The sequence below is a fragment of the Acanthochromis polyacanthus genome, chromosome 23, assembly GCF_021347895.1.
Source record: "Acanthochromis polyacanthus isolate Apoly-LR-REF ecotype Palm Island chromosome 23, KAUST_Apoly_ChrSc, whole genome shotgun sequence".
Classification (NCBI taxonomy): Eukaryota; Metazoa; Chordata; class Actinopteri; family Pomacentridae; genus Acanthochromis; species Acanthochromis polyacanthus.
Window position 1 is genome coordinate 21,762,426 of NC_067135.1, and position 13,273 is coordinate 21,775,698.

Below are 13,273 nucleotides of genomic sequence, written 5' to 3' on the forward strand. Positions count from 1 at the left end.
ATTGACATCACAGGTGTTTCCAAACTCATAATCAGTCAGTCTGCCTATTTAAAGGGAGACAAGTAGTCACCCTGCTGTTTGGTGAAAAGGTGTGTACCACACTGAACATGGACAACAGAAAGCGAAGGAGAGAATTGTCCCAGGACATCCGAAAAAAAATTATAGACAAACATCTTAAAGGTAAAGGCTATAAGACCATCTCTAAACAGCTTGAAGTTCCTGTGACAACAGTGGCTCATATTATTCAGAAGTTCAAGACCCACGGGACAGTAGCCAACCTCCCTGGACGTGGCCGCAAGAGGAAAATTGATGACAAATTGAAGAGACGGATCGTTCAAATTGTATCCAAAGAGCCCAGAGCAACCTCCAAAGAAATTAAAGGTGAACTCCAAGGCCAAGGTACATCAGTGTCAGATCGCACCATTCGTCGTTGTTTGAGCCAAAGTGGACTTCATGGGAGACGACCAAGGAGGACACCACTGCTGAAAAAAACTCATAAAAAAGCCAGACTGGAATTTGCAAAAATGCATGTTGACAAGCCACAAAGCTTCTGGGAGAATGTCCTTTGGACAGATGAGACCAAACTGGAGCTTTTTGGTAAGGCACATCAACTCTATGTTCATAGACTCAAAAACCAAGCATACGAAGAAAAGAACACTGTCCCTACGGTGAAACATGGAGGAGGCTCAGTAATGTTTTGGGGCTGCTTTGCTGCATCTGGCACAGGGTGTCTTGAAAGTGTGCAAGGTACGATGAAATCTGAAGACTATCAAGGCATTCTGGAGAGAAATGTGCTGCCTAGTGTCAGAAAGCTTGGTCTCAGTCGCAGGTCATGGGTCTTCCAACAGGACAACGATCCAAAACACAAAGTCAAAAACACCCAAGAATGGCTGAGAGAAAAGCGTTGGACTATTCTAAAGTGGCCTTCTATGAGCCCAGATCTGAATCCCATTGAACATATGTGGAAGGAGCTGAAACATGCCATTTGGAGAAGACACCCATCAAACCTGAGACAACTGGAGCTGTTTGCTCATGAGGAGTGGGCCAAAATACCTGTTGACAGCTGCAGAACGCTCATTGACAAATACAGAAATCGTTTAATTGCAGTGATTGCCTCAAAAGGTTGTGCAACAAAATATTAAGTTATGGGTACCATCATTTTTGTCCAGCCCTATTTCATTAGTTTGTTTTTTTTAAATAATTATGTTAATCAACAATTCAAAAGTAATGGCTGATTTTGATTATTTAATTTTCAATAAATTTTTATTTATTGTTACTTTTGTGAGTTTCAAGTGATTTCAGTGAGAATTGTGGGTTTTTCCTTCTTTAACTGAGGGGTACCAACAATTTTGTCCACGTGTGTAAATAAATGTTTTTTGGTTTGTTTTTGCAGAATATTCAGCCCTAATTGTACAAGCAATTATGTTTTATTTATCCAGTTTGAAGAAAAAAAACTCTTCCAATAATACAAATGTTCATGGCTGCAGTGGTTAAATGACATTTAGCAACAGAAGTACATTAACTTGACTGAATCAACTGGAGAACCTTGAAGAAAAAACAAATCTTGCACACGTAAACACAACTTAACATCATCAAATAAAGTATTCTAGCTTTTAAATGGGCTCCGATGAAGACTAAATCAACAGAAAAACACCCGTAGGAAATTTACAACAAGTCCTCAAACTCATACGACCACACAGGTCGTATGTAACGTGCCCCGGAATACGACCTGTGAGAGCGTATTTACGTTAGAGCCCCTATGGGAGACAGGAACGCATTACGGGATTTAATTCGCGAAACGGCTTTTTCCCCACTTTCGCAACACAGGTTTATGGTTATGGTTATGGTTAGGGTTAGGGATAGTGTTAGGTAAAAGTTTGTTCATGGTGACGTTTCAGCTGAGACACCGGAGTGTCGATATTTACTCAACCGCTAGAGGTCACTTAACGTCAAAACGTAACACTCGGTCGTAATACAGGCGTGTACAGACAACCTATGTGGTCGTTTTTTCTATGAGGACAGGCTCGACATTTATGTGACTTTTTAAAGACATTTTTCAAATAAGTGCATCACTAAGTAAAATGTGTACCTGGTCGTCCAGGTATACCAGGCACACCGGGGTCTCCATCCTCACCAGGAAAGACACAAGGCAGCACTTGGCCTAGCATCAGTCATATACAGGTTAGCATTCACATTTTATACACTTTAATACACATACACAATGAAAACTTGATCAAAATATTGTAAACTACTTTAAAAAATAAATATCTACACACAGAGACAGCAGATTTGCACCAAATAAAACCTACTAACACTTATTTTATGTCTTTATAGCAGTTAAGCATGTTTTAAATACTGATCTGTAGAATCACACATTAACAAAATCACTAACTGCTAATAATGTTTGTTCGTGTTTACTGATAATTTCATATCAACAGTCACACAGTGAATTATTGTCCTCGGACTGATTGTCAGTCACATCCATTCACGCTCTCCAATAAAAGAACTTCAATTCGGGTTAATCTGAGTTTAATTATGAGAATTACTGTGTGCTGAATGTCGTTAGTAGCAAATTCATCATAATCAATAAAGGGCAGTTCAAACATTAGAAGATGGGTTGGGTGTTTGTCAGCTGTTTCTACTTCCCCTCCCTCCCCCAAAACCCCGTCACTGGTTAAAAGCACTGAGCAGAGCAGGGCTGGAAACATGCGCCAGGTTTCAGCAGCTTTGGCTGGAAGAAGAGGAGGCTCTGACCTGAAACTCTGCCAATCATCGACTGACTTAACCAGAATGGAATCCCTGAGACTCAGGGAGTGAGAGGCTTCCATTGGCTCAGCCATGAACAAATGATTGACATGGAGACAAGACTACATTTCCCATGATTACCTGCATGGACAACTTCACGCAGCCCTTATAGAAGGTTTATAAGTTGTAATTCGTCGCTTTAGACATGATCATTATTTTTTTACTTGTAAGTCATTCATGGGAACACATTCTCAGACTAACATGATTATTCAGAACTTGGCACCCTGAAGGGATGAATGGCTCACAACTAATCTATAAGGCCATTAAATAATACTTAAAAGCCCTTTTAAAGGTTACTTTAGTAGACAGACAATGACTTTCACTTTCTACCATAAGATGTAACTTATAATGATTCTTTCATGTGTTCACAATGCAAACGTGAGAGCACCACATCACTGGAAGATCATTTATTTCCACAGCTGATGGTCAGAAGCTTCAGTTTTAATGAACATCACATAGATCTCATTGATTTAATTTCTATAAACAGTGGAAGAAAAGGCCCAGCATTCATTTAAAAGTCGACAGGAACAAAAATCTTGGAAATGAGGCTTCAACTACCGTTTTTTTCTGAGCCACTTTTTTGTATTTTTTGTGGCATTTAGGTGATTTTGAGGCCAAAACCAGCCCATGGGACGACTTTGCAAAAGGCAAGGACATTAAGTGCAAATTGCAAATTTGTAAGACTTAAAATTCATTTCTAGATCTGGACAATTCAATTTGATCATAAAGCAAAATACTATACTGTTTAGTCTACACTGTGATCTGTAAGTTGTAATGTGTAAATGACAAAATGAGGCATAGTATTCTGAAATTAAATCTATTTTTCTTAAGAAATTTCAGGTTGTTCATAATGTTTTGTAAAAAGATATTTCATTCAGTGCGAACATTTTCAGAATGTACTTTTTTGCACTAAACCAAAGGGAAAATTTGAAGTTATTTATAGTTTCTCATGCTGCGATTTTACTGGTCCAGACAACTTGAGATCAAATTGGCCTGTATGTGGCCCCTGAACTAAAATTAGTTTAAGCTAACACAAATTTTTTTAAAAATAATTAATGATGAACAGTCCTGGTTCTGACAGTGTGCTTAAGCATGTCTTGCATTGTTCTTTTAATATTTTGTAGCCTCAGTAGAACTGTGAATAATAAATGTGTAATCACTTAATTGTGAGATTTTTAGCTGGACAGTTTCTACAGTATTTGTTTAAAGCAATGTATTAATTTGATTAATAAAAACACTGCTACGGCTCCAGTTAGCATCATTTTGCGCGTCTACTATCACCAGATCATTCCCCACCACAACCTCAGTTTCCATAAGTGCAGCACAAGTGCATCATGAAAGAAGAGCTCATACAAGGATGTCCAAATAAATCATCTATATACTCAGGTGAGGCATTTGTTTTGTAGCTCATGACTGTGAAAAACAGAGAATAGTTAGAATATTCCTGCAAGAACGATGCCACATTTTGGTCAGCTTGTACAAATTTTGGGTCGAAGTTCTATGCAGATGATACGTTTCATGATGACATTCCTTTTCTGTCACAACAGGCAGACTTAATGTCTACAAACGGGACGATAATCACTTTTTTTGTTGCAAAGTACATAATTTCTAAATGAATACAGCAACGTCCCCCAATTTATTTCAGTTGCACCCTGATTTTGTTCTCTAACTGGGCCTGACAAAAGGCTTTGAAACAGCATTTAAAACTTGATAATCAAAAAGAAGTATCATCGCATGTTTCTTCCCATTCTTACGGAGCTCTGTTAGTATTGGACTCTTTCAAAATATCATTATTAACCCCTCAGCTTTGGCTTTATCTCCACTTTCTCTCCAGTTTGTTTGTTAAAATCTTATTGCATCAGTGAAGTTACAAAGTCAGGATGTTGTGGCCCATTACAGCTGCCTACACTGTGAACACGTGTTTGAACAGTACGATATGATTCAGTAGGTTTTGCACCATTTTGAGCCCCATCTAATGTCTTTCCTTTAGTTTCCTGTTCCACTGCTTCGTTGGATATTCTTTGAATCCACCAGTTTCTGCTCTAACGCTACAGATTCTGATCCAGGCTCTTTAGTCTGGCTGGTGGATGAAAAAGTTAGTTACCCACCCGTTCCCTCTCCGGCGTCATTAACCCCTCCACAGCTGTTTTCACCTGGACAGATACACATGCAAAGGAAAGTCAGAGAAATGAAGGGATGGATGGATGGAGAGAGAGAGAGAGAGGGAGAGAGAGAGAGAGAGAGACAGGGAGACAGAGAGAGAGGTAGAAGATGGCAGCATACAAAGCCAGTCAGGGTCATTTGCATGCGCCAATTAAGCAATTAATTCTTGTTTTCATCAAACAGATATCAGCAAATCAGCAATCAGTTCCATTCAATTAATTCAAGGCTCATTCAGTTAAAAGCAAAAGCATATTAAAATGCTCGCTTCATTGTCAAAGTGCTTAAAAACAGGTTATTACGATCAGCGGATGAGAAAGAGGAGGAGAGATGCTGGTTTGTAACACGGTCAAATCAGAAGCTTTCATCTCTCCTTGCTCTCTCTCGACCACCGTGAGCGACAATAACCATCATATTAAAAGCAAAATGAATCAGATGTTTAGCATTAGCATCATGGTATGATAGCACACATTCATACTGACGATAAGTGGCCAGCTGCTGCGGAAGTCCTTGTGTTGTTTAGTCTCAGAGAGGAAGAACTGAGGAAACTGCTAACGAAGCTTATATTTGTTTTCTTGGTTGCTTTTAAATATATACAAATATAAAAACTCTAACACAGTGATTAAAGAGGTAGAAAACATGGATTTGCAATATATAGTGCCAAGATTTCTCCAGATGCCATCATGGTTATTAGCCACTGAAGACTCTAAAAATGTTCAGTCCATCAGTTTAAGTACAAATCCAGCCACAAAATTTACAACAAAGTGTAGAAAGAAATTCTTTCATTTCTGCTTTATCTTAAACATATGCTGTGAGGGTTGAAACCAAGGCAAAACTCCAGGGTTAAAAAAATGTAGCCGATGCAAACTAGTAAAACTGCAGTTCCTCCAATGCCCACTTGAGGCTCCAACAGTGAGTCAATTCCTGTAGACATCCATGCTTAAATTTAAAGCAGAAATAAACACATTTACAGACTGGTACAGAAACAGTTTTGGTCTCTAAAGGTTCCTTACCCATTACAAAGTGGCAGGTTTAAAAGGCATGCTAAAAAACACCTAAATTATACAATTTATGGGAGCCAAAATTGTAAAAAAAAAAAAAAAAAGAAAAAAGAGAAAATCATCTGATTTTTAATCATCTGACAGTCCTTGAACTATTTCATTAAATTTCTCTATTTTTTCCAGAAAAAAATTCTAAAGATAAACACCAGATTCTTGGAAAAAAAATCAATTCTGCTCTCCTCTGTGCAACCCTGAAGCTATGAGTGACTCAGCTGCATCCATGTGACAAAAATTCACGGAAAGTATAGCTGAATTGTAATGAACTGCAGGCTGTGTTTACACAGAGCAAAGATGAAACAAGTATGGAAATTAATTAAAATGTAAATTATAATACATAGAGTCACACCTATAAATTTAAAACACTGGGGACATCTGGAAAATGCTGTACATGTTGATTGCAGGTTTTTCTATTTTTTTGTAAAATAAATAAATAAATTCAACCTTGACACAGAGGGTTTGGCTTATTATATATACAGTCAACAAACCCATACATGATATAGAACAGCTGTTAAATTTCTTTGTCATTCTCAACCTGGGCGTCTCATTGTAAAAGAAAAAAAGTATTTCTTCTTGATTTTGATTGGCTTCAAAGAGAAAATAAAAGTTTACGACAAAACAACACAAAAATCACTGTTCATGTTCGCACTGAGGCCACAATACTTCTGTATTTTAGAGAATCACAGAAAAAAAAATGCTGAGAAAAAATGCTCAGACAATCTAACTTAAAAATAAAAAAAAAACACCAGCACTTTTCAACCAAACACAACATATGGAAGCTTTACTGATTTGTCAATCAGAATTTTGACTAATGCTGTCATGTTAAATCTTCTCACCTCCTCTGAGACTAAAGAAGCACAGTAGTTGTTGTGCAATCAGCAATTACAATATCATCATTGTGCATCAATCAGTTGACTAATAAAGCAGTTTATGGATTACAGATTATTGGCTGCAGAAGAAATATGTAAGCACATTAATGGAGACCATTAATCATGTAGTTAACAGTGTGCTGCTGCAGCTGAGGCATGAAGGGCGAGAAGCTGCTTTCACAGAAAAAAATCTGACAAGGGCCATGTTGTCCTTTCGGTTCCGGGAGAGTTTGGCTGCTTCAGTGAGGCAGCTGAACCGTTTGTCCCCTAAAAGTGTTTTTAATAGTTTAGCATGTTAGGATGAGGTTGCTACGGTGACTAAAGTACATGAAGGATGGGCAGTAATGTGATGAGAAGGATGTGATTTCACCCTGTAGGGAGAATACATGACATCCACACACACTTTCTCTCTCTCAAAGTCATGGAAACACTCATGACCAACACTTTCAGTCTGCTGTTCGTCCTCGTCATCACTTACCTCTTGGTCCAGGCAAACCTGGCTGCCCTGGCAACCCTGGTATGCCAGGGTCTCCAGCCTCTCCACGGAAGCCGGGGGTCCCGGCGTAGCCGATGCCGGGCTCACCAGGGCCACCGGGGCGTCCCTTAGAACCCGGGAATCCTGGGAATCCTTTCTCTCCAACTGTGCCGAAGCCAGCATCGCCCTGGAGAGAAACAAAGGGGGTAAGAAGGTGTGAAAAGCAAAAATAGAAGAAAGAGAAAGAATCCTAAATTGTATAAGTACTCACTGGAGGGCCAGGGGCTCCTGGGAAGCCAGGTAGTCCATCCCTGCCAGGTTTTCCTGTTTCACCTGTAGGTCCTCTGGGTCCAGGAGCTCCCAGCTCTCCTTTCACCCCCAGACCCAGGCTGGGGTAGTACGAAGCCCCCTTCTCTCCTTTACGACCAAAGCTGCCCCTCTCACCAGCACGTCCCTGCAGATGGACAGAAATTACGTTTATTGAGCAAGACTTCTGAAACCTGTACACAATCAACTTCAACAGCGATAAAAACATCAGTAAGATACTCCATTTAACAGTGGGGGCAAAAAGTTTACTCACAGTAGATCCTGGAACGCCATTCAAACCAGGAGAACCACCGTCGCCAGGTTCACCCTTTCGTCCAGGGAATCCGGGGCTGCCGTTGGCTCCTGGAACTCCAGGTAACCCAGGCAACCCCGGGGCGCCTCCTCCGAGACAGCCACAGTCACCGGGGTCACCTGCAGGAATCAGGAAGGTAATTAAAAAAACATGAAAATGTTGAAATATTGGATCAAACAATATGAGAGAAGAAGTAAGAATGTTTCAAAAGGAAGAAAAATGATGTGATTATTTGCATGGAAAACATGGACAAAACTTTTTCACATAAAACTGAATGAAAGTACCACTAAAACCAACAATTTTAATGAAGATATCAAGATTATGATGTAATTAGTTGGCAAAAATGGGAATTTCCTGTGTAAAAGAAAACGATCACATATTTTCTGCAGAAAACAAATCTGTAGCTGACACTTGTGATGTCCATGGTGATTCTCAGTTAGAAAATCTGACTGGAAGCTTCATAGTTTGCAGTTCTTGCACTGCAAAAACAATGATATAATTTATACAACAAAGCAATATATAAATGGAAAGACTTGGTATTTTTGAAACTGTACATAGTTTTGGCTGGAGAACAAGACAGTGATGGACTGTTTGTAACTAGTAACCATTGGGAGAATGAAACATAAACAGAACACAGGGAATAAAAGTCTTCAAGCACCCTCTAGAAACACTGAATTAAACAACTGCAGAAAGATTGTGAGGAAAGACACTGTGTGCACCTCTGAAGCCTTTGAATCCCGTGTTACCCGGCTCTCCTCTGGGGCCAGGGGTTCCAGGCAGTCCAGGGAAACTAGTGGCTGAGCCTTCAGGAGAACCTGCAAGCACACACACAGGAACAATTACACACTGACTGAGCCACAGAGTAACTAAAAAGAATATAAAAATCCGTTATTTATAGACTTTACACTGTTTGAACTTCAGCTGAATTGCACTGACTGATGTAAAATGCAAAAACATTGAGTATTTGTAAAATCCCTGTCTTGGTGGAGCTGATTTTTATTTATCTATTTTTTATTCAGATTATGCACTTACATTTAAATGGTAAAACAATACAAACAGGGATCTTTTAAAGCAGCACAGTGCAAGTGGAGCTTGATGTCACAGTGTGAAATCAGGGTTAGTTTGCTCTGTTTGGTTGTCAGTTTTGACAGAAGGTTTGAGCTGCTGCTGAAAGATGAGAGGCTTATTTTTTTTAAAAAAGCATTAAACTGTTTATATCATATTAAAATACAAAACAGCATCAACTAATTCAGTGATTTTACATCGACTACAATGGCTGAGAACTACAAGCAGCGTGCACAGCGTGTTGCAGTTTCATCTAAGTTGTGAAAATAAGTTTGTCACATGCATGATGTTTGCTTCTGTTGTATAAATACTGTATTCAATTGCAGCAAAAGCTCCTGTTTGACTATTATTAGCCCTTTTTGTTACATCCACAATTGCTTCCTGTGCTAAATGTGTTTGTGAGAAAACCAAATGCAAGAACTTCTGCTGCGAACACCGTTGCCATCGATGTAAAATCAGTGAATTCGTCCACAGAAGGGCGACACCTTGTGGCCAAAGATGAGAGAAGCAGCTTGGAGTAAGAGACACTCTCACATCCAAGTCTGAAGCTGCTCTATACTTACCACCACTCCCGGCACAGAGCTCAGCGCGAAAATTAAAAAGCAGTTTGGCAGTTTAGACACTGCCTGCTGAAAGGGGGAGTTTGTTGTTTTTGAATGTCGCTTTGGCAGGCTGAGTATTGCCATAGCAACAATAGCAATATGGCTGCCTGTTGGATACCTGTAGGACTGACCTTTGGGCCTGACAGGCCCCTCAGGGTAGATGACGCAGGGTTGAATGGAAAAGCCTTGGAGGACAGCAAAGTCAGTTAAAGTCTATTTTATCTTGTACTCTTACAGGTGAGCTGCCTTTTATTCCATGAAAAATGACAAAATTGATTCTTAATTATTTTATACTAAATCACAGCACTGTGCCAGAATGATGCTGTATCAATAAAACAAATTATGACGAACTCCCACATGATAATGCAGCATCATTCTGGCATAGAATGATGCTGTATCATTATGTAGGAGTTGGTCGTAATTTCTTCTATGAAATCGAAACAGGAGACAACTTAAACAACAGATACAACACAACTAAAACGACGGAGGGAGGTTTTAGGATAGGACTATAATTGTAGAAATAAAAATATTCTGTTCTTTTGCTTCAGTTCTCTTAAATCAGTCACATCAGTCTTCGTCCTGTGAGAGGCGAACATCACAGTTTTATCAGTCGATTCTGTGTGAACATACCAGAGACGCCCTGAGGTCCAGGAGGGCCAACGGGTCCCGGGAGTCCAGGGGAGCCTGGAAGTCCTTCAACACCGTAGGCCGGTGCTCCGGGGCTGCCCTTCTCTCCTTTTGGGCCCAGGGTCCCAGGAAAACCTGGGGATCCGGGACGACCTGTATCCAGAAATTCATGTTGTGCTGTGAGAATACACAAACCATCCCTCTGGAGTGATTATTTTACTGCTAGCTCTTCATACTTGGTGCATATTACCTGAGAAGACGCCACCTACTCCTGGCTGGCCTGGAGGTCCTGCAAATCCTGGAGCTCCCTGCTCACCAGGAATGCCTGGGAGGCCACCAAGACCTGAGTCACCTGGAGGTCCTGCAGCCAGAAGAGATGGTTAGATGATGAAACATCGTTTATAGGAACAAAGTAGGTTAGTAGAAATGGAAGAATCTGTGTGTTACCTTGAACAGAGGTGCCCAGATTGTTGACGTAGGCTGGAGGCCCTGGGAGTCCTGGTTCTCCCTGGTCTCCCTGTCAGATGCACAAACAGATGAAGAGAAAATATCACACCAGAAGATACAGAAAGGAAAAGTTTGAGCAGAAGAAACGTTGATAGGATCCTGAAACATTATGGGTTTAACCCAGACCACAAGTCTTTGCATTTTAAACTCTTGATTGCACAATTTTTAGCTTAGTTTTACTCAATTATGAAATCAACATGGTGGCTTAATATTGCTGTTTGACATGACTTCAGACTACACAAAGGCTTTTAATGGGAAAAAATTCTCAGAACTACCAGATCTCTAAACCATCTTTAAAAATAAATCACATATTCAAATCTCCTTTCATAACTAAGGCTACCTCCCTCTTTGAAAACTTCTTTACTATACTACACACATTATTATGCAACAAATATTAAACACTTAGCATGTTGTATGGAGCTAAGACACAATTTATTGTAATGTGTGACAGTACATTAACATTCAGTGTGAAAGCTTACCTTGGGTCCGATGTATCCTGGCTGACCGGGGAATCCTGGATTCCCTGTGAATCCCTGAGATAGAAAAAACATTTAATTTAATTAATATTATAGTGTACAGGTGTAAAGACTGCAGAGTATCTCAATACGTTGTTTATAATTTAGGCCCTAATAAGTCACTAAATGTGCTAAAATACACACCATTGTAGAGTAGAAGGTGAGGAATCATCTGTTTCATCTGTTATTGCTTTATTAAAGTACAACTTTGAAAACCTTTTGTTCCATTTTCCTCAAGCATTATCTTCATAAGTTTTTTGACAACATTTTTGAGTCACTATATTTTCCAGACAACTTTATTTTCTGCAAATTAAATGCTAAATATCTAATGAACTCAGATAAAAATGGTGCACAGCTACACATTAAATTAAAAACAAGTGTAAAGTAGCTCAACATAGCAGCATGTTTGATATTTATGTGTCTTTTATATTTGATGTGCAAATAAAACAGATATCTGTTGCCATGGTAGCCTGCATTTTTTGTGCTATATGGTCTTAATTGACACCTGCAATGTAACAGCTCATTAAACTCAGTGTTTGGTGGTCGCAGCTCTATAAATCCTACCCGCTGTCCTGGAGCACCCTGAGGTCCGTTAAACCCTGGAGGACCCTGTTTGGAGGAACCACAAGCAAGATCCACCACAGAAGAAGAGGAAAGAGGTAAGTTAAGAGGCTAATCTGAGCATAGAAGTAATGATTCTAGACAGTAGTGTCTCCAAGTACAACACAGCAGAAATCAGAAGTCAGAAGTCTTACTCTTGCCCCGGGGTATCCAGGGATGCCCTTCTCTCCATATTCACCACGATAACCGAAAGGTCCCTGGAAAACAAACGGCTGGATTTCTCTCACTGATCTCTCAGCTGCTCAGTCAGAGCTTTTGATTCTCTCCAGCTCATTTTGCAGGTTTGTTACCTTGATTTTTTTTATTGTCTGTGCAGGAGTTACTGAAAACTACTCACTGGTCGACCTGGACTTCCTGGGACTCCTCGGACTCCCTTTGGACCCGGTTCACCCTTTAAGAGAGACAAAGAAGAATCAAGGTGGCCTTCAGAATGGCATCATTTTACAGCAGTTTATCAGATTTATTAATGAACACCATTAAAATCATCCAGACTTTGCCTGGTTTCTTTGCATCAAGCTTACCTTTGTGCTGTAACTTCACTAAACCGTAAAGGAAAACAACAGAAACTGCCCCATTAATTCTTGGGCAGTTTTAACACATGAGGGGATGTGTTGTGTTGGGTTTGAATTTCTAAGGAAAGCCAGGTGGATATTCCTTTCAAAAGGAGACCGAGTGCTGCTTTAATGTTAGATACTTGAAGCAGCTGACTCATTTATCTCAGGAGTGAAGCTGATCTTCAGCTTGTTTGATGCAGAAAGTTGCTACTAAGCATGTGAAGAACAATTTCGGAATTTTCTGACAGCCGCCAAGTGTATTTCTCTACATTCAAATTGTTATTAATATACTATGAAGTGAGATTAAAGTGTTGAGCCGAATATTGGCGTTCTTAGGGTCCAAGTTGTCTCTCTTTTAACCTGCTAGATCACCATGGAAATTTACGTTGGTGAATCAAAAAAATTAAAATATTTACATGAATTTCATTTTTATTTGGCCAAACCTAAAGTGATTTCCACATCTCCTTTATTATGGGACAGTGCCAAGCTTAAATGCACTTCATGAATATCAAAAATTATCATCAGCGCTCCCCTCTCTGGACCATTTCACAGCTCCTTTTAACCAGAATATTTTGGTATATTTTGACAGCTCTCCATTGAAACAACCTGTCAACATAAATGCTTCATTTTATGCAGAAGAGAAGTCAAACAACCACAGATTATGTTTAAGAAAGCTGGTTAACAAGGAAAGCTGATAACTATCATCATGATGCACATTATCGCTGATCACAAAGATCTTAAGTGTTCAAATACAACTTTATTTCACCAGAACACTTGATTTCATGCTGCTTTTCTT

The 13,273-nt window shown here is 39.6% G+C and overlaps 1 protein-coding gene across 1 annotated transcript in view; it reads right to left on the bottom strand.

The window, feature by feature from the left end:
* Window positions 1-13,273, bottom strand: part of col4a6 (collagen, type IV, alpha 6) — a 207,370-nt gene that overhangs the window by 21,730 nt on the left and 172,367 nt on the right. Inside the window, 13 exon segments of the mRNA XM_051943848.1 lie at window positions 2,090-2,161; window positions 4,914-4,958; window positions 7,371-7,554; window positions 7,639-7,821; window positions 7,948-8,105; window positions 8,706-8,801; window positions 10,284-10,433; window positions 10,531-10,641; window positions 10,728-10,797; window positions 11,267-11,320; window positions 11,867-11,911; window positions 12,058-12,120; window positions 12,261-12,314. Of these exon segments, the coding sequence (XP_051799808.1) occupies window positions 2,090-2,161; window positions 4,914-4,958; window positions 7,371-7,554; window positions 7,639-7,821; window positions 7,948-8,105; window positions 8,706-8,801; window positions 10,284-10,433; window positions 10,531-10,641; window positions 10,728-10,797; window positions 11,267-11,320; window positions 11,867-11,911; window positions 12,058-12,120; window positions 12,261-12,314 (1,285 nt within the window).